General features: G+C 40.6%; 1 protein-coding gene across 1 annotated transcript in view; it reads right to left on the reverse strand.

The window, feature by feature from the left end:
- TRPM1 (transient receptor potential cation channel subfamily M member 1) overlaps positions 1 to 18,981 on the reverse strand; it is a 137,779-nt gene continuing 118,798 nt past the window's right edge. The window contains exons 23-27 of the mRNA XM_040342820.1: positions 18,505 to 18,525; positions 14,443 to 14,587; positions 6,794 to 6,996; positions 2,593 to 2,725; positions 1 to 2,489 (exon numbers count right to left, since the gene is read on the reverse strand). Coding sequence (XP_040198754.1) covers positions 1,205 to 2,489; positions 2,593 to 2,725; positions 6,794 to 6,996; positions 14,443 to 14,587; positions 18,505 to 18,525 — 1,787 coding nt within the window. The 3' untranslated portion in view covers positions 1 to 1,204. The remainder of the gene's footprint in view (positions 2,490 to 2,592; positions 2,726 to 6,793; positions 6,997 to 14,442; positions 14,588 to 18,504; positions 18,526 to 18,981) is intronic.

The following is an 18,981-nucleotide window of genomic DNA, read 5'->3' on the forward strand; positions in this document are numbered from 1 at the left end:
GCTTTTTCATTGTAGCCATGTTTCAAGTAATATTGGATGAAATTGGGTTAGTTGAGAAATGTGCAATAATAATAAGCAAGTGAAGTAACCCAAAGCCACCCATCGGAAATAATCTTGTAAATTAGTCTGTGAGTCTGAAAGTGGATTGGTTGTACTTTACTATTGCACGACACTGTCTTATTTTTATTTTTTTAACCTACTCTGGCATTACACTTCTTTCCTTGGTTCTGTCTTGTCTCTATAAATCACATAAAGGACAAATGTACAAAAAAACACAATACTTTTTCATTATCCCCGTTCACACCTAATCATTGATAAACTGGATAGGAAAAGTGAGTTATTAGTACTTTACTTTTAGTACATTCCCCATTAAACTGATTGGAATAATTTCTCAGAAATGTGTTTTTCATAGCACCAGAAAAACACTAAATCGTGGAGGTCAACTTTAGTTGTATAGTTATCAAGTGTTACTGGAATTTTAAGGTTAAATTGGTCATACATGTCCCAAACTACATATCAGATTAGGCCATTTTAAACATAAACTATTAATAAACACTTATGTATAGTGTGAAAATTATTTTCAAAGTATGCCGTCATGATAAAAGGCTGAATACATGACAGCTGGCATAGTACATGATAGCCATATCTGACAGTGCATATTACAAGGACGCCCCTTTTATACTCTTTGTGATTGGGGAATTTTGCTTGCAAGTCAGAGATCTGACAACATGGATTGGTGGCCAAGCTTGATACTGATAGTCAGGCTGGCGTATTCACATACTTGGAAACAAACATATAGTGGTTGGTTTACCAAAGGAAAATAAATTGTTTACTTTACAAGGTATACTTCATTTTGCAAGGATTTTTTTTTTTTAGCCAAGTAAATGAGATAAGGCTCTGAAATTATAGTTTCCTTGCATGTGATTGCATGTTCTCTGAAAGTGTATTTTCCTTTCACATTCATTCAGCAGAGGAGGAAATCCTATTTGCTTTTAGTAGATCAACCCCATAATGTTTGCCTTATTTAGAATGCTTGAATAGAACAATGATGATTATTTGACCAAATTGGTTTTAGTATGTAACCTGGGATGATATTTTAAAGAAGTGTAAAAAAAAAAATGAGAAACTCTTATGGTGATTATCCTTTCCCAAGATTAACCCTTCCCAACTTTACTCCACTGATTCAAATAAATATAATTTAATATTAACACTCTGTTTCTGTGGATGCATTATCTTTCTTTGTTTTCGAATCATCTGCTGCGCTACCACAGGCCACTACAATATTCATGACGCTGCTTGCATGCCCTGGTCTTTCCAACTTATCCATTAAGGATCGTGATTTTCTTGAATGGCAATGTAAACTTTTTGATCTAGGAGAAGCAAAGCCACAAGTCTTGTCTGACTCTACAGACAGTAAGTTTTCTGTCTCTGTCCTTTCAGTGAAAGGTGTGCTAAGAAAAGAGGCACTGTTTCCTATTTCTCCAATATCGCTCTCATCTTCTGTATCTGTTAGCAGTGGCTTAAGCTCAGCTTGCATCTCAGCCTCTGATACAATATTGGGAAGCTCTGGTGATTGCTTTTGAGATTCTTCTCCTTTACAACTCCAGTTGTTTTCCCAATCTTCTATAGCTGGAGTACACATCTGATCCATAATTGTGCTGTATTCTGTTGTCCAGTTGTTAACTCCACCTTCTAGCGTTCCTTGTGTAAAGAAAAAACTTCTAGATTTGGTCATTGTTGCCTGACAAGTGTTGAATGACTGACCAGGGTAATATCGCATAGCTTTTGATTTCTCTAAGGGATAGGATATGGTAGCTTCTAATTTTGTCCTTTCTACTGTTAAATGAGAGTTTGCAAAATCAGAAGCAGTGACCACTGATATAGACTGGCCATTCACGATGACATCAGTTTTCTTGGCCATTTCTGCACCAGAATTTTCAGAGTTTACAGTAAGGTTAGCATTTTCTGGAGTCCAGGTTTCTATGTTGGAAAGTGGTTTTGTTGGTGGAACTATTCCTAATGTGACTTTGTGAAAATCATTTGTTGCTACAGCATTTACACTTGAGGCATAACGAAGACTTGCCTGCCTTGGAACAAGTTGCATGTTTTGATCTTGTTCACCTTTCTCTACTTTCATCCCAAAAGAATATGCTTTTCTACGAAGCCCAGGAGCAGGTGACATTGAACCTGTGCTATCATCACATGTTACTTCTTCAGGTTCAACATGGTATTTATATAAGCTGTTTCCATCAGAACTGTTTACACTTCCTTGTCTTAAGAGATAGGCAGCATCTACATCTGATGAAGCTCGTGAGCGTACATGGATGAATTCTGATTTGTCAATTCCTGCAAGCTTTTCAAGAGCATTAACCATTCTTCCTGAAAGTTCTTCTAGTTGAGAAAGTCGAAGGTCAACCGTCTGCAGAGAGGCCTTCATGAAATGTTCACGCTCGTTCACTTCTTCTAGCCGCATGGACATATTTTCAACTCTATAACAGTAAATAAAGAGTCATTTGGAGCTCAAGGAATAACAGCTAGAACAATATGGAGGTCTATTAATTTTAAGTATTTACTATTCTGAAGTAAAACTACCTTTCAGAAGTGACCCGAATACGCTCATCGTTTGATGATTGTTGCTCGTCCTCCTTCTCCTGAAAATACTCTTCCACACACTGCTCCTCAAACTCATACAGTTTTTTCAGCTCTTCTTCAGTAAGAAACAACTCTGAAGGATTCAAGAAAACATTCACATTGATAAGTTATTACATCAGTTAACATAACTGATAAGTTAACAGATACTGTAAGTTATTACATCAGATCAGTAAAAACTGTTTCATTAAAAAAAAAAGAAAAAAAGACCTGCAGCAGCTCCAATATACCTCTCATGCCAGCCAGTGGTGGCTGGTGCTCAATTTTTTTTTTGGGGGGTGCAAAAAATATTAGTTAGTAATGCAGGACTCTAAATAGCCATTGTGATGGGAGTCACTTTGGGCAGGGGGGCCCATGGAACCCAGAATTCCTTGGAGACATTGGGAAACCCTTGCTCGCGCTCCCCATGCACCTTCTATGTCTAAGTCACCCTGTGTCCATTTGGGGCACAGGGTGACCGAGAACCCCAGTCTGATCTGTACTAATCAGACTCACTGTACAACCACACTGGAATGTTGTGTGTATATATATATATACAGTCATGGTCGAAATTGTTGGCACCCCAGAAATGTTTCCAGAAAATCAAGTATTTCTCACAGAAAAGTATTGCAGTAACACATGTTTTGCTATACACATGTTTATTCCCTTTGTGTGTATTGGAACAAAACAAAAAAAGGGAAGAAAAAAAGCAAATTGGACATAATGTCACACAAAACTCAAAAAATGGGCTGGTCAAAATTCTTGCCACCCTTTCGAAATTGTGGATAAATACGATTGTTTCAAGCATGTGATGCTCCTTTAAACTCACCTGGGACAAGTAGCAGGTGTGGGCAATATTAAATCACACCTGGAAGCAGATAAAAAGTAGAGAAGTTCACTTAGTCTTTGCATTGTATGTTTGTGTGTGCCACACTAAGCATGGACAACATAAAAAGGAGAATAGAACTGTCTGAGGACTTGAGAATCAAAATTGTGGAAAAATATCAACAATCTCAAGGTTACAAGTCCATCTCCAGATATCTAGATTTGCTTTGTCCACAGTGCACAACATTATCAAGAAGTTTGCAACCCATGGCACTGTAGCTAATCTCTCTGGGCGTGGACAGAAGAGGAAAATTTATGAAAGGTTGCAACGCAGGATAGTCCGGATGGTGGATAAGCAGCCCCAAACAAGTTCCATAGAAATGCGAGCTGTCCTGCAGGCTCAGAGAGCATCAGTGTCAGCGCCTACTATCCATCGACATTTAAATGAAATTAAACGCTATGGCAGGAAACCCAGGAGGACCCCACTGCTGACACAGAGAAATAAAAAGCAAGACTATAGTTTGCCAAAATGTACTTGAGTAAGCCAAAATCCTTCTAGGAAAACGTCTTGTGAACAGATGAGACCAAGATAGAGATTTTTGGTAAAGCACATCAGTCTACTGTTTACAAAAAAGAGAATGAGACCTACAAAGAAAAGAACACAGTACCTACAGTGAAATATGGTGGAGGTTCAATTATGTTTTGGGGTTGTTTTGCTGCCTCAGGGTGCCTCAAGTTCAGGGTGCCAAGAATTTTGACCAGCCCATTTTTGGAGTTTTGTGTGACATTATGTCCAATTTGCTTTTTTTCCTCCCTTTTTTGTTTTGTTCCAATGCACACAAAGAGAATACACATGTGTATAGCAAAATATGTATTACTGCAATACTTTTCTGTGAGAACTACTTGATTTTCTGGAAAAATTTCTGGGGTGCCAACAATTTCGACCATGACTGTGTGTATATATATGTATATATATATATATATATATATATATATATATATATTGTATGTTGTCTCATACTGTTGGGGACTCTTTGCTGGGTCATTTGGGTTGTGGCTATATTCCCTTTTTCTATTGTGTCTTTTTGCCTTGGGTATTATGGGATGTGTATGTAGATTAGCTGTGAGGGGGAGGGGGGAATTCCTCCAACAGCTCTCCCTGCTGATTGAACGTTCTACCCCATTCTGATTGCATAGGGGGAGTTTGTACTGGTGTTTCAATAAACAGTTTTATGTTTAGCAACCAAAACGAGTACTGTCTAGTTATTGGTTGTCAACGGTTTGGAATATCTGATATCTAGATCCAGACTGGGAGGAAGCGGTATATGACAAAAGTCTCAATCAGAGTGTGGGACGTTACGTTACAGCCATTTAACAGGTGACCATGTATCATTACTGCTAGATGAAATATTGAAAATGCCTCACTGTGCCCATCAATTGCAGCATCACTGTGCCTGTCATAACATGCAGCCTCATTGTGCCCATCAATTGCAGCCTGACTGTGCCCATCAATTGCAGCCTGACTGTGCCCATCAATTGTAGCCTCACTGTGCCCATCATGTGCAGTCTCACTGAATGTGCCAATCAATTTCAGCCTCACTGTGCCCATCAATTGGAGCCTCATTGTGCCCATTAATTGCAGCCTCATTGTGCCCATCAAATGCAGCCTCACTGTGCCCATCAATTGCAGTCTCACTGTGCCCATCAAACGCGGCCTCACTGTGCTCATCATATGCAGCCTTACAGTGCCAATGAAATGCAGTCTTAATGTGCCCATCAAATGCAGCCTCGCTGCACACCATATGCAGCCTCGCTATGTCCATCAAATGCAGTCTCACTGTGCCCATCAAATGCAGCCTCATTGTGCCCATCATATGCAGCCTCAGTGTGCCCATCATATGCATCCTCACTGTGCCAATCAAATGCAGCCTCACTGTGCCCATCAAATACGGCCTCAGTGTGCCCATCAAATGCAGCCTCACAGTGCCCATCAAATGCAGCCTCACTGTGCCAATCAAATGCAGCCTCACTGTGACCATTAAATGCTGCCTCACTGTGCCAATCAAATGCAGCCTCACCGTGCCCATCAAATGCTGCCTCAATATTTATCTCCGCCCTCTTTTTGAAATCATCAGCAACCAGAAGTTACTCTATCACTCTTATGCGGATGATACACAACTGTATTTTCGCATATGCAACAAAAAGGATCATTCTCACAGACTTGAGAAATGCCTTACTCTGATAGAAAACTGGATGACAACGAGTTATCTTAAACTCAACGGTTCGAAAACAGAACTTCTCCTGTTTCAAGCTAACCGGAAAAATCATCCAACGACAACATGGTCACCCCCGCCCATTCTGGGTAAAACTATCACCCCTAGCTCCAAAGTCAAAAGTCTCTGAGTCATCTTTGATACCAACATGACAATGGATGCACAAATAGGGTCAGTAGTCAGCGGTTCACACCATCTGCTGCGCCTACTATGCAGACTCACCCCCTTTATCCCCAAAGAGGCCATTGCAGTCGTGGTGGGAACAATTATCAATTCCAGACTTGACTATGCAAATGCCCTCTACCTCGGACTTCCCAAATTCCAAATCACTCGTCTGCAAGTCGTTCAAAATACAGCCGCACGATTAGTGACCGGCAAAAAAACATGGAAATCAATCTCACCTTCACTGAGAGCCCTTCATTGGTTGCTGGTAAAAGACAGAATCTCCTTCAAGGCACTGTGCCTAATGCATCAGTGCATTCAAGGAAATGCCCCCCAATATCTATGCGAAAAAATAAAAGCTCATAACCCCAATCGTATTCTGCGATCCACCAATCAAAACCTTGTCCAGATTCCCAAAGCCAGATACAAGTCCAAAGGAGATCGAAGGTTTGCCGCCCAGGGACCACGACTGTGGAAGGCTCTCCCAGCCACCATCCGTTTGGAGGGGGACCACTTGGCCTTCAGGAGAAAGATTAAAACCCATCTCTTCTGAGGGCAAGGGGTTTCACCCACGAAAGGGTTACAGCGCCCAGAGGCGATTCAGTTCGCATGTGCTGCGCTATATACGTTTTTCACTCACTCACTCACTCACTATATTGGTAATATGTTACACGTAGTATTTTCTCTCACTTCCTGTTTTGACTATGGGACAGATAGCAAATCGGACACAGATGGCAAAAAAATAAAAATAAAACTGTATCCTGTATTCTATCCAAAATGAAAAATAAAAATAAAATTGGCTTTAGTTCTTCTTTAATAAAAAAATAAAATCTGTAGAGAAAGGGATAATTTCACACACATACTGTATATATTCAATGGAGTAAATTCTCAAAGAATAAACATACTCAGGCCTCTGTCACGCTCATCCTGCTCCCCATCTTGCCTTCTTCTACAGCGACAGCAAACACGTTTCAGGATGATGTACAAGTGGCTAAAGATTATCATTGGAGGAGGTAAGACAGGTCGGTCGTGAAAAGTCATAATGAGCTGGTAACGCTGGAATTTCCACACTTGGTTTGAAATAGACTTTACTTCAAAAAAGGTGTTACTATAAAAAAATAAGAGAATATAGAAAAATATAATCGATACACAAAAACTCCCAAACAAATAGTTTGTAACAGTTTATATATTACATTGTAATGGTAAGCCTGCTATGAAAGAAAATGTCATATTGTTAAGACTCCAACAGCTATTTCTGAAAAATGTAGTTCTAAATTAAAGGCATAAACAGGATTTAAACAACAAAAAGAATAACTATGTTTAATACTATATTCAAAATTTCAAACAAGAGCTAACACATAAGAGCCGGTTCACACTGGGGCAGCACGATTACGGGGGCGACTCGACAAGGCGTCCTGAGGACGACTTCAGAGGCGACTTGCAAAATTACTTCTGTATAGAAGTCAATGCAAGTCGCCCCGAGTCGTCCCCAAAGTCGTACAAGAACCTAGAAACAGCAATAAAATCACAGACAAAAATGTATAATTTAAGAGGTACATGTCCGATCTAACCAAATAGATAGAACTGTACAATTATTAAAGCTTGCTGTCCAATTATTTGGAGAAGGAGCCAGAACATGAGAAGTTTAATTTTGTACAGTGCCTTGAAAATGTATTCATACTCTTTGACATTTTCCACATTTTGTCATGTTACAACCAAAAATATAAATGTATTTTTGGGGGATTTTATGTGATAGACCAACACAAATTGGTACATGATTGTGAAGTGGAAGGAAAATGATAAATGGTTTGCCATTTTTTTTGCAAATAAATATGTAAAAAGTGTGGCATTCATTTGTATTTAACCCCCACTGAGTCAATACTTTGTAGAACCACCTAAGTATTTTTGGGGATGTCTCTACCAGCTTTGCACATCTAGAGAGTGACATTTTTGCCCATTCTCCTTTGCAAAATAATTCAAGCTTTGTCAGATTGGATGGAGAGCGTCTGTGAATTGCAATTTCCAAGTCTTGCCACAGATTCTCAATTGGATTTAGGTCTGGACTTTGACTGGGCCATTCTAACACATGAATATTCTTTGATCTAAACCATTCCATTGTAGCTCTGGCTGTATGTTTAGGGTCGTTATCCTGCTGGAAGGTGAACCTCCACCCCAGTCTCAAGTATTTTGCAGACTCTAACAGATTTTCTTCTAAGATTGCTCTATATTTGGCTCCAGCCATCTTTCCATCAACTCTGACCAGCTTCTCTGTCCGTGCTGAAGTGTGTAATGGTGTGTTCAGTGTGATGTGCAGTATTCGTTTTCTGCCACACATAGCGTTTTGCTTTTAGGCCAAAAAGTAAAATTTTCTGACCAGAGCACCTTCTTCCACATGTTTGCTGTGTCCCCCACATGGCTTGTCACAAACTGCAAACGGGACTTCTTATGGCTTTCTTTCAACAATGTTTTTTTCTTGCCACTCTTCCAAGGACAGATTTGTGGAGTGTACGACTAATAGTTGTCCTGTGGACAGTTTCTCCAACCTGAGCTGTGGATCTCTGCAGATCCATGGGCCTCTTGGCTGCTTCTCTGATTAATGCTCTCCCTGCCAGGCCTGTCAGTTTAGGTGGACAGCCATGTCTTGGTAGGTTTGCAGTTGTGTAATACTCTTTCCATTTTCCGATTATGAATTGAACAGTGCTCCGTGAGATGTTCAAAGCTTGGGATATTTTTTTTATAACCCTAACCCTGCTTTAAACTTCCCCACAATTTTATGCCTGACCTGTCTGGTGTGTTCCTTGGCCTTCGTGATGCTGTCTGTTGGTTCTCTAACAAACCTATGAGGGCTTCACAAAACAGCTGTATTTATACTGAGATTAAATTACACACAGGTGGATTCTATTTACTAATTAGGTGACTTCTGAAGGCAATTGGTTCCACTAGATTTTAGTTATGGGTATCAGAGTAAAGGGGGCTGAATACAACTGCATGCCACACTTTTCAGATATTTATTAGTAAAAAATATTGAAAACCATTTATCACTTTCCTTACACTCATAAATTATATGCCACTTTGTGTTGGTCTATCACATAAAATTCCAATAAAATACATTTATGTTTTTGATTGTAACATGACAAAATGTGAAAAATTTCAAAGGGTATAAATACTTTTTCAAGGCACTGTAGATTATATATAAGTCCTGGTGGAAACAGGCCTGAAAATCTGTAATTTGCTTAAAGATTTGGTGTGTCCAAGGATTTTTGTGAGCTGGTGTCATCCTATAAATATTGCTTAGCTTCAAATTCCTGTTTAATGAACATCAAAGTTCACTGCAGGCACTGTAGTACATACACCAGTTCAGGTATGTCAAGTATATAGATAGCGTAGCTGTGGCATTGCATGGTTGGTTTTCTGTAGCACTTTTTACATGAATTGCTATTTTTCACAATTAATCAAAAAAAAATCCTTAAAGTGATACTAAAGTAATTTTTTTCCTTTTAAAATAACAAACATATTATACTTACCTACTCTGTGCAGTTGGTTTCACACAGAAAAGCCCAGATCCTCCTCTTCTCGGGTCCCTCTTCAGTGTTCCTGGCCCCTCCCTCCTGTCTTATGCCCCCACCCCACATCAGCGATTTTTAGCGGGACTGCGACATTGCGGCGGACACATCAGACAATGTTGACACTTTTTTGGGACCAGTGACATTTTTACAGCGATCAGTGCTAAAAATACCCACTGATTACTGTATAAATGTCACTGCCAGGGAAAGGGTTAACACTAGGGGGCGATCAATGGGTTAGGTGTTACCTAGGGAGGTGTTTCTAACAGTGGGGGGAGTTTAGTGACTAGAGGAGGAGGCAAATTGCTGTTCCTAATCACTAGGAACAGCAGATCTGTCTCTCCTCCCCTGACAGAATGGGGATCTGTCTGTTGACATTGACAGATCCCTGTTCTGTCTCTCTCAGGAGCGATCATGGGTGGCCAGTGGACATTGTGGACGCTGGCCACGCACATCGGCTCCGCATCGCGCCAACGGTGCACATGCACCCCCTAGAGGTCTTAAAGCGGCCGACGTACAATAACCGTGATTCGCCCAGCAGAGCCACCATGCAACAGTACAACTGCGGCGGCTGGTCTTTAAGTGGTTAAAGTAGCTCTGTAATAAGGAAAGTTTGGAGGGTGCCATTGGTGACCTCTTATTTGGGAATAGTCCCAGGCTGTCATGCTTATACTTTGGCTTAAATTCTGTCTGGGTCTCTGACATATAGAGATAAGAGGTGAAGTTCTGCTGACTTTCATCATCCAAATATGTTCAAGCATGATTGTATATTCTTTGCAACGTGAAAATTCACCATATTTACTAGCTCTGGGGATTTTTTTTTTAAAAAATGCTTATAGATAAGGGGTTCACTAAAGCCTCGTACACACGATAGGTAAACCAGAGGACAACGGTCTGAAGGATCGTTTTTATCTGTCAAAACGATCGTGTCTGGGCCCCATAGGTTATTTAACCATAGGTTAAAAAAAAAGACAACTTGCTTTAAAATTAACCTATGGATTGGTAACCGATAGGTCAAAACCGATCGTTAGTATGCACGACCATCGGTTAAAAAACCATGCATGCTCAGAATCAAGTCGACGCATGCTTGGAAGCATTGAACTTTTCAGCACGTCGTTGTGTTTTACGACACCGCGTTCAGACACAATCGGTTATTTAACCTATGGTGTGTAGGCGTGACGGACCATCAGTCAGCTTCATTGGTTGACCTATGACAACGGTCTTTCAGACCGTTGTCCTCTGGTTAACCTATCGTGTGTACGAGGCTTAAGAGTAAATGCACTACAACTACACTTGCCCTTTAGTTAAAGGATAAGTTCATCTTCGGTAATATGTTACACCTGTATTTGGGGTGTAACATGTAACTCGTTACCAAAGAGCATCTGACCACACACCCCCAATCCCCCACTGTGACAGCAGGCAGGGGATTTTTTCCCACACTCGCTGTCACAATTGAAAAAGAGCGTGGCCAAATTTTGTGAATGAATGAACTACAACTATTATCTGCCTTTGCAGTAGACAGCTTTTATTTCTCACTGATCTGAGCAGGTGCTAGTGAGCACTCTTGAAGTTCATTGATCTTCGTGCTCTCCAGTAATTGTCTGCCTGTATGGGAGGTATGGGCAGACAGCTATACTGAGATTCTGCAAAAGCCTGGCATTGCACCTGGGTTCTGCTGATCATGGGTGCAATGCTTTGCAGATGCCAGAAGAAGAAAAAAAAATGCACATTTTTTTACCTGCAAAATTCTATGAATTATTAGTGCATTCCAAAATGACTATTCTCTTGGCTAGTGTTAAAACAGTGCTGACAGCAGATGGCGACCTTCCATATGAATTTAGTGTTTATGTTGCCTTGAAAAATGGCTTCATTAGAAGCATTAATGTTTATTCAGCCTGCACACTACTTTCTTAATAAGCTTACATTACCATCTGCTTTCTTTTAAACAGTAATTGCCTGGTTTCTGTAGGCCATGTACCTATGTACACACAAATGTCTTTGGTCAGTTACAGAAAGCAGAAACACCAGAAAACAGTTTATTTTACATTAAATGTTATCCTTTATTGCTCATTGTAATATTTTTTTTCCTTGATTATAATTACCTTAGTTATGAAGCAAAGCACTAAAACATATATCTAACATAAGCTGTATTGTATACACCGGGGTTGATTTACTACAACTAGAGAGTGCAAAATCTGGTGCAGCTCTGCATAGAAACCAATCAGCTTCCAGGTTTTCTTGTCAAAGTTTATTTGAACAATCTGAAGATAGAAGCTGTTTGGCTACCATGTAACGGTCACCAGGTTTTACACTCTCCAGTTTTAGTAAATCAGCCCCACTATGTCTAAATACATTTCTTTAGGTGTGTAAAAAGACGTAAAATGAAGCTGGAATGTAATCTGTCAATAAGGTCTTCTAACCTTTGTCTCTGGTTAGCAGTTTTCACTTACCAGTTCACTAGTAAGACCCATTGCACACCTGTGTGTTGTGCAAATTGTATTTTTTTGCCACAATTTTCATGCGATATCAAAGAGCAGCCCATGCACTTGAATGAGCTGCCCTATGCGTGACAAACGTGCCAAAAGAAGCTCCTGCCCCCTTTCAGCTGGTGAACTTTGCACTTTTTTACCGTGCGTTTTGGCATGTTTGTTGCACATTTTGTCACACAACAAAATGCACATTTACTACCTGTGTTGAAAGTGGAAGTTTAGCCATAAACAAACTAAATCTAAATCTATTGGCAGCCACATTCTAAGACTAATATATCTAACCCTGTAAATAAAAAATTGCTATACATACCTTTTCTGTAGCCGATCTGGTCCAGTCTCCAGCGACGGATGCTGTGTGGAAGAGACAGCCGATAGGGAAATGCCAAGGAAGTGACGTCACCCATAGAGTTACTATGGGGCTTCCATTTTTGGCTGCCTCTCCTGCACACACCTACACAGAGAAGCTGCGTCTGACAGCTCAGCTTTGGACCAGACCGGAGTGGCTGCAGAAAAGGTATGTATAGGTATTTTTGCATTACAGGGTTAGCTAGGTTAGTCTTAGAATGTGTCTGCCAGTAGATTAAGGCTGGGTTCACACTGGAACACGCAGAGGCTCACAACAGGAGTCCGGTGCGTCTCGATTCGCCGTTTCAGGTCCAATTTCAGCCTGAATTTTGGGCTGAATTTGGACCTGAAATGGACCAAAAGATGCACAGGGATCCTGTGCAATTCTGGAAAAATAGGAAAAATACTGCGCTAACTGTATATAACAAAGAAACACAGCAGCAGCTATATCATGTGATAAACATAAATAGATAAAAGAAACAGTAAAAAGCTGCGCTACAACGTGGAGAACCAATATTGGAATCGGCCCCTCATATAATCAAGTGCATAACCTATAAAGGAACATGTGACCATAAATAGATAATAAAGATCTAATTTGGTGCAATATAAGAAACCAAAAGGTTGTAATCACATCCAAATGAAGAATGAAAAACAGTCCCAATTCTCAAAAACAAATAAATCCGTGATGGAAAATAAGTGATGATGAATTATTGAGGAAATAACCTCTAAGTGATCATGCAAGTACCCGTGCTCCGCCATTGTCTGAATAAACCGCTTACCAGAGGAAAGAGGATATCAAGCCTATCATGAAGCCTGTGACCCTCTAGTGGATATGCAAGATCCAATTCAGTGGGAATAGGTACATAAATCGACTCCCAGGAAGTCCCAAAAATGTAAAAACACTCAATAGTGTGATACAGTACAGAAATATATTTATTAAAAAGCATATATTGCACTTACAGCAAAAACAATAATCGTCTCCATAAAAAAAATGTCCAGCCTGCAGATGCCTGTCTCTTGTTGATGACGTCAGTACGTCTACCTCCCGACGTACGTTTCGTGTCAAGTACACGTCGTCAATTGGAATGTGTACTTGACATAAAACGTACGTTGGGAGGTGGACATAGTGACTTCATCTCCTGTGCAATTCACACCAGAGCAGCTGCTCCACAGAGAGTCGGTCACAATCTCCTGCTATGCTAATTGGAAATTGGAATGCATTGCATTTTACATAAAATTACAGTTCTGCAGATTAAATAGGAAAGGTATATTTTAATATCATCCAATTATAATATGACTTGTGTAGAAATTATATACACTATGGGCCAGATTCACAAAAGGGATACGACAGCCTATCTGCTGATACGCCGTCGTATCCCTGTTTCTATCTACGCGGCTGATTCATAGAATCAGTTACGCATTGATATCCCTAAGATCCGACAGGTGTAATAGTTTTACACTGTCGGATCTTAGGATGCAGTACCGCGGCCGCCGCTGGGGGGATTTCGCGTCGTAAACCAACGTCGGGTATGCAAATTAGCAGTTACGGCGATCCACAAAACTTTTTCCCGTCGTTACGTCGCCGCAAGTGTTAGTTTGCCGTCGCAAAGATAGGGTACCTTTTACAAAGTGTAAACTTACTACACCATGTAAAAGTATACCCGTCTTTCCCGCGTCGCTTTTGAATTTTTTTTTTAATTTTTCTTTTTCCCGGCGCAAGTCTTTTTTACCCGCCGCGATTCACAAAACGTTGGCGCGTCGTAATTTCGCGCAAAGCACGTCGGGAAATTTGCGACGGGAGCATGCGCAGTACGTCCGGCACGGGAGCGCGCCTAATTTAAATGGGACTCGCCCCATTCGATTGGGCCCGCCTTGCGCCGGACGTTTTTACGATACACCGCCACAAATTTCCAGGTAAGTGCTTTGTGGATCGGGCACTAACTTGGAAAAATTGCGGCGGTGTAACGTAAACCAGTTAGGTTACGCTGTGCCCGGCCTATGTGAATCTGGCCCTATATTATTATTTTTTTATTTGCTATTTTTCCCCAAGAAAGTAGAGTTACCCTTTAACCTATGAGGTAATTATTTTACCTTATTATATAGTACATTACATCAAGTTTTTGTGTTGCTTCATTGTTGTATTTAGTGAGAACTTACTTGAACACTGCTATTAAAAGGTTCACTAGTAGGATATTTGCAACCAATAAATAACAGGCCATAATGGCTGGAGTGAGCCAAGCACCAGGAATACAGGGTGGAAGGCGCTTTCCATCATCATCGTACAGATTATCACCACAGGGAGCTGTAATAAAAGATAACAGGTTACTTGTTTTTGTAATTTCTGTTATAAAAATATTTAAACATTAAAGAATATGTTACGGCACCTCTCCTATTGGGATAAGAATTATGAAGTGAGGTTATATTGAAAAGTTTAAAGAACTGCCCACATATATAACTGTTTCACTGACCAAGTAGGTTTCTGTTAAAACGTATAAAATAATATATATACAGTAAATATGATGGGCCTTAAAGCGTGCCCTTGTGGGGCTTATAAACATAATTCTATGATTTATTGCTTTTAGTCACAAACAAAAAAAAGGGGTGGAAATTTATTAAGAATGCATTGTCAAGTGGGAGGATAGGGTTTCAATTGATTTACATCCAGTTTAGGCTAAACTTTTTTTCTTTTTTTTTAGGGCTAGCTGGAATCCACTGTAAATCTGTATGTTGTATTTTTGAAAGAGTATGAATGGAAGCCCTACAACTGACATTTTGGGGTTCATTTACTAATGGAGTAAAGGCTAATCACTTTACTAAGTGTATGTATTTAAGCTGGAGATACCACCCTGGTTAGTTCTTCTTCCATCCACTGGAAGGCAGTGCAGGGTAGGTCAATATATAGTAGAGGAGGGGTCAGAGAGGACAGCTGAGGAGTCCAGAGAGTGTGAAGAAGATGGAAGAAGGCAAGATGGAGGAGAATGTGGACTTCTACAGAGGGGTACACATGGTAAGGCCTATGGCCTGGGAGAAACCTAGAACATGTGTTTGGGACATCATGGCACATCACCCTCTCTGTCACTATTCTTGTATAGGACCAGTTATGAACTGTAAGGCCTAGTACACACGACCGAGAATCTCGTCAGGAAAAACCCGTTGTTTTCCCTGACGAGATTTTTGGCAAGAAACTCTTGCCGACGGAGTGTACTGTCATTTCAAAAGAACCGCGGTTCTCTTGAAAGGAAAGAACGCGGTGACGTCATTGCGTATGACGAGCATGTGCTCGTCACATTCCATGCCGTAACCGCCATCTTGCTTCACCCTATCTATGCTGTCAAAGTCATTTCGAGCATGCGCAGGTTTCCACGGCGACAGGTAAGTATACACACGCTTGAGTTTCTCGTCGGGAAACAGGCTGACAAGAATCTCGACAAGAAAAAAGAGAGCAGATTCTGCCCAGATTTCCTGATGAGAAACCTCGTACACACGAACGGGAATCTCGGCAAGAATCAGTTTTCTTGCTGGTTTTTGCCGAGAAACCCGTGTGTATGAGGCCTAAGTTCTTCGTCCATAGTTATGGAATCTACATGTTTGGGACTAATGCTACCACAGATCTGGAACAGTACTTTAATCGTTTCACAGAATGTTGTTCTGAAACTATGTACTATGTTTTGATTTTATTAAGAATTCTATACAGTAAAAGCTATTTTGCCTCTGTGTGATACTCAGTGTGATTTGTGATTAATCGCAGACATGATGGGTGAATTTGCTTAAAGGCTGCAGTAAGTCCCATTATGACCCACTGACACTCAGGTTCTTTCTATACAAGGGGGACTGCTGAGAGCAGCCAATTTGGGGATAGAAGTGATGGTGATCAATTGCATGGGTCACTGAAATAGGTGACTAGGTAGGTTTCCCAGGGAACTGGCTAAAATGTCTGGGAATCTATTTTGCACTGGCTCCAGCTGTAGTCTTGATTGAATGTTATTTGCACCGGGATCTACATAGTAGATGAGGCCTCTACATTAAAGTGTGAAGTGGCCCTATGTAGGCATATGGCTTGCAAGGAGAACTGATAAATAACTTTTCTGGAAACTGGCGGGACATGGTGGAACTTCAGTGCACTCTTCCTGCAAAGCTGCTTATGTATGGGTGGCCCTTCCTGTAAATCCGGGAACTGTCCTAAAACCCAGAAACTCTGGGACCTCCTTGTAGACAACAGGACAGACTGAGATGAAGAAGGAGGCATGCTCGAGGAAACGGTTCCATGACTGATGTCTTTAGTCACTTGCAGAGGGCAGAGAATGAGTACCGGTGCCTAGAAGAAGTCAGAGCACATTGGCATCAACATCTGCAAATGTTACAATGCTAGACTCAATTTTACAGTTCTGCCCTGTGGTACCTTTTTGTTTGAGCAGACAGGGAGAAATGCAGCACATGACACCTCACTGTAATGGTTTAGATGGAAAAATTTTGCAGCCTTCACAATCTTAATGCCCTGTACACACGACCGTTTTTTCCGTCGGAATAAACTCAGATGGTTTTTCCGACGGAATTCTGCTCAAGCTGTCTTGCATACACATGATCACACCAAATTCCAATCATCAAGAACGCAGTGACGTACAACACTACGAAAAGCCGAGAAAAATTAAGTTCAATGCTTACGAGCATGTGTCGACTTGATTCTGAGCATGCATGGTTTTTAGTGCATTGGAATTCCATACAGACAAACGGATTTTCCCATAGGAATTTTTTCCAGCAGAAAAATAGAGAACCTGCTCTCTATCTAAGTCCGCCGAAAATTCAGATGGGAAAAGTCTGATGGGGCATACACACATATCCGATGAAAAGCTCCCATCTGACTTTTTCAATCAAAAATTTTGACCGTGTGTACACGGCATAAGAGTTGCAGCAAAGAGATACAGATATTGCCAGCACCACCAAACTGTCGGTGGACTCTAGAACTCCATCTCTTAGTGTGGGAAGCCCTATTTGCAGAGCAAAGTGAGGAGTCACAGGGCTGGGCTGCTTTCCCCAAGTATTTTGGAGTAGAGGCAACCCTGACTGAGTTAGAAGTTGCAGAGGACTGTGCCCTGAATTGGCTTTGCTCTGACTCCCAAATCAGAGGAAATCTCACCCATTTTGGTGATTGGGAGCCCTTCAAGAGAGACCAAATGAGACTGTCAGGGTACCTTTATCGTGGAAAGAACGGCACCAAGTTTGAAGCCCCTAGCTCCCAGCAAAAATTGAGTGGCAGTGTGCCTCATGCCAGATTCCCAGTTATAGGTATGATGAAATGGAGATTGCCATTCTCAACAAACCCTGTCAGGCAGACTTTTGACAAAACCATGGTGGTACCCCTGTTAAAAGGTGACGCTTATCTTCCTCCAGGCCAAAGAAGAGGGTGCATACTGACCCATTTGTCAAGCTTTTAGCAGTTCCTGAACTTGCATGTCCTTGTGGGGTATGAACCAGACTTCCTGTACATTCTGGAGGCTTTACTTGAAACCCTGGAGCAAGAGTATTCCACACTTTATGAACAGTCTGTATGGGACTTCCTAAAGGTATCTATAGGGTTTTAGAACTACTTCAAGACAAAGCTTCTTACAGGTACCAATAATGTTTCGGAACTATGTTGAAACAAATCCAGCCTTCAGAATTATCAGGAATGCTTCAAATAATATAATGTTGTCCACTTTATTAATGTCTATATATCGAAGTAGAGTGAGGAGACTTTGTAGTTCGGATAAAGAAAACATGCTTTGGAGGGGGAGAATGTAAGAGCCAGATGTTACTGCCCTGGCTAGTTCACTTCCGTGAACTGGATGGTGATAGAGAGAAGGCCTAGATATAGTAGAGAAGGAGTCCAAGAGGAAAGTCAAGGAGTGCAGAAAGTGCGGAGAAGAGGGAAGAAGACAAACTAAGTGCACATATACAATGGGAAATTAACATACACTTCACAAAATGAGTATGCTATATTCCTTTAGTAAATCAATCTCTGTCTCTCTCTCTTTCTCTCTCTTTATATATAAAGTAAGAGATTATTTTTAATACAGTATACACCTCATATACAGTATGTGTTATAGATAATTATTAAGTTACATGATTTACATTCACTGGGTGAGTTCCTTGAACTGTCAATATGAGTGCCTTTATAACAGTACCGTGTGTGTGTGTACACATATACAAAAAACACAGTAGAATGATAGATGGCATACTTACGATTTATCTCCATTGCATATACTGTTCAGGGAAAAAAAAGAGAAAGAAGAAATGGATGAAATAGAAATACATAAAACCAACAAAAATATTATTCTTGTATAATAACACATACAAACTTTAAAATACAAAAATTCAGTGAAGCTTTCCTATAACCTTGATGATATAAAAGGGTGATTTACCGTAAGAGCAATTTCTACGCTAGTATTGCAGACTGCGTTTGCTGCAAAAGTCAATCAAATGATGTTGCCAAGAAAAGAGCACTTAGACATCCAGCATTCCACTGACAAGACTAAGTAACACACACCTCTGCTTGCTTAGTCTGTCACTGAGTGGATTCATGTCATTCTAACTTGAACACTGGTGAGCCCAGCATTACGCATTTCAAATACTGGGGTTTATTTACTAAAACGGCAGAGTGAAAAATCTGGTGTACCGTATTTTCCAGCGTATAAGACGACCTTTTGGGCATCAAAACCT

Source organism: Rana temporaria, chromosome 3 (assembly GCF_905171775.1).
Source record: "Rana temporaria chromosome 3, aRanTem1.1, whole genome shotgun sequence".
Lineage (NCBI taxonomy): Eukaryota > Metazoa > Chordata > Amphibia > Anura > Ranidae > Rana > Rana temporaria.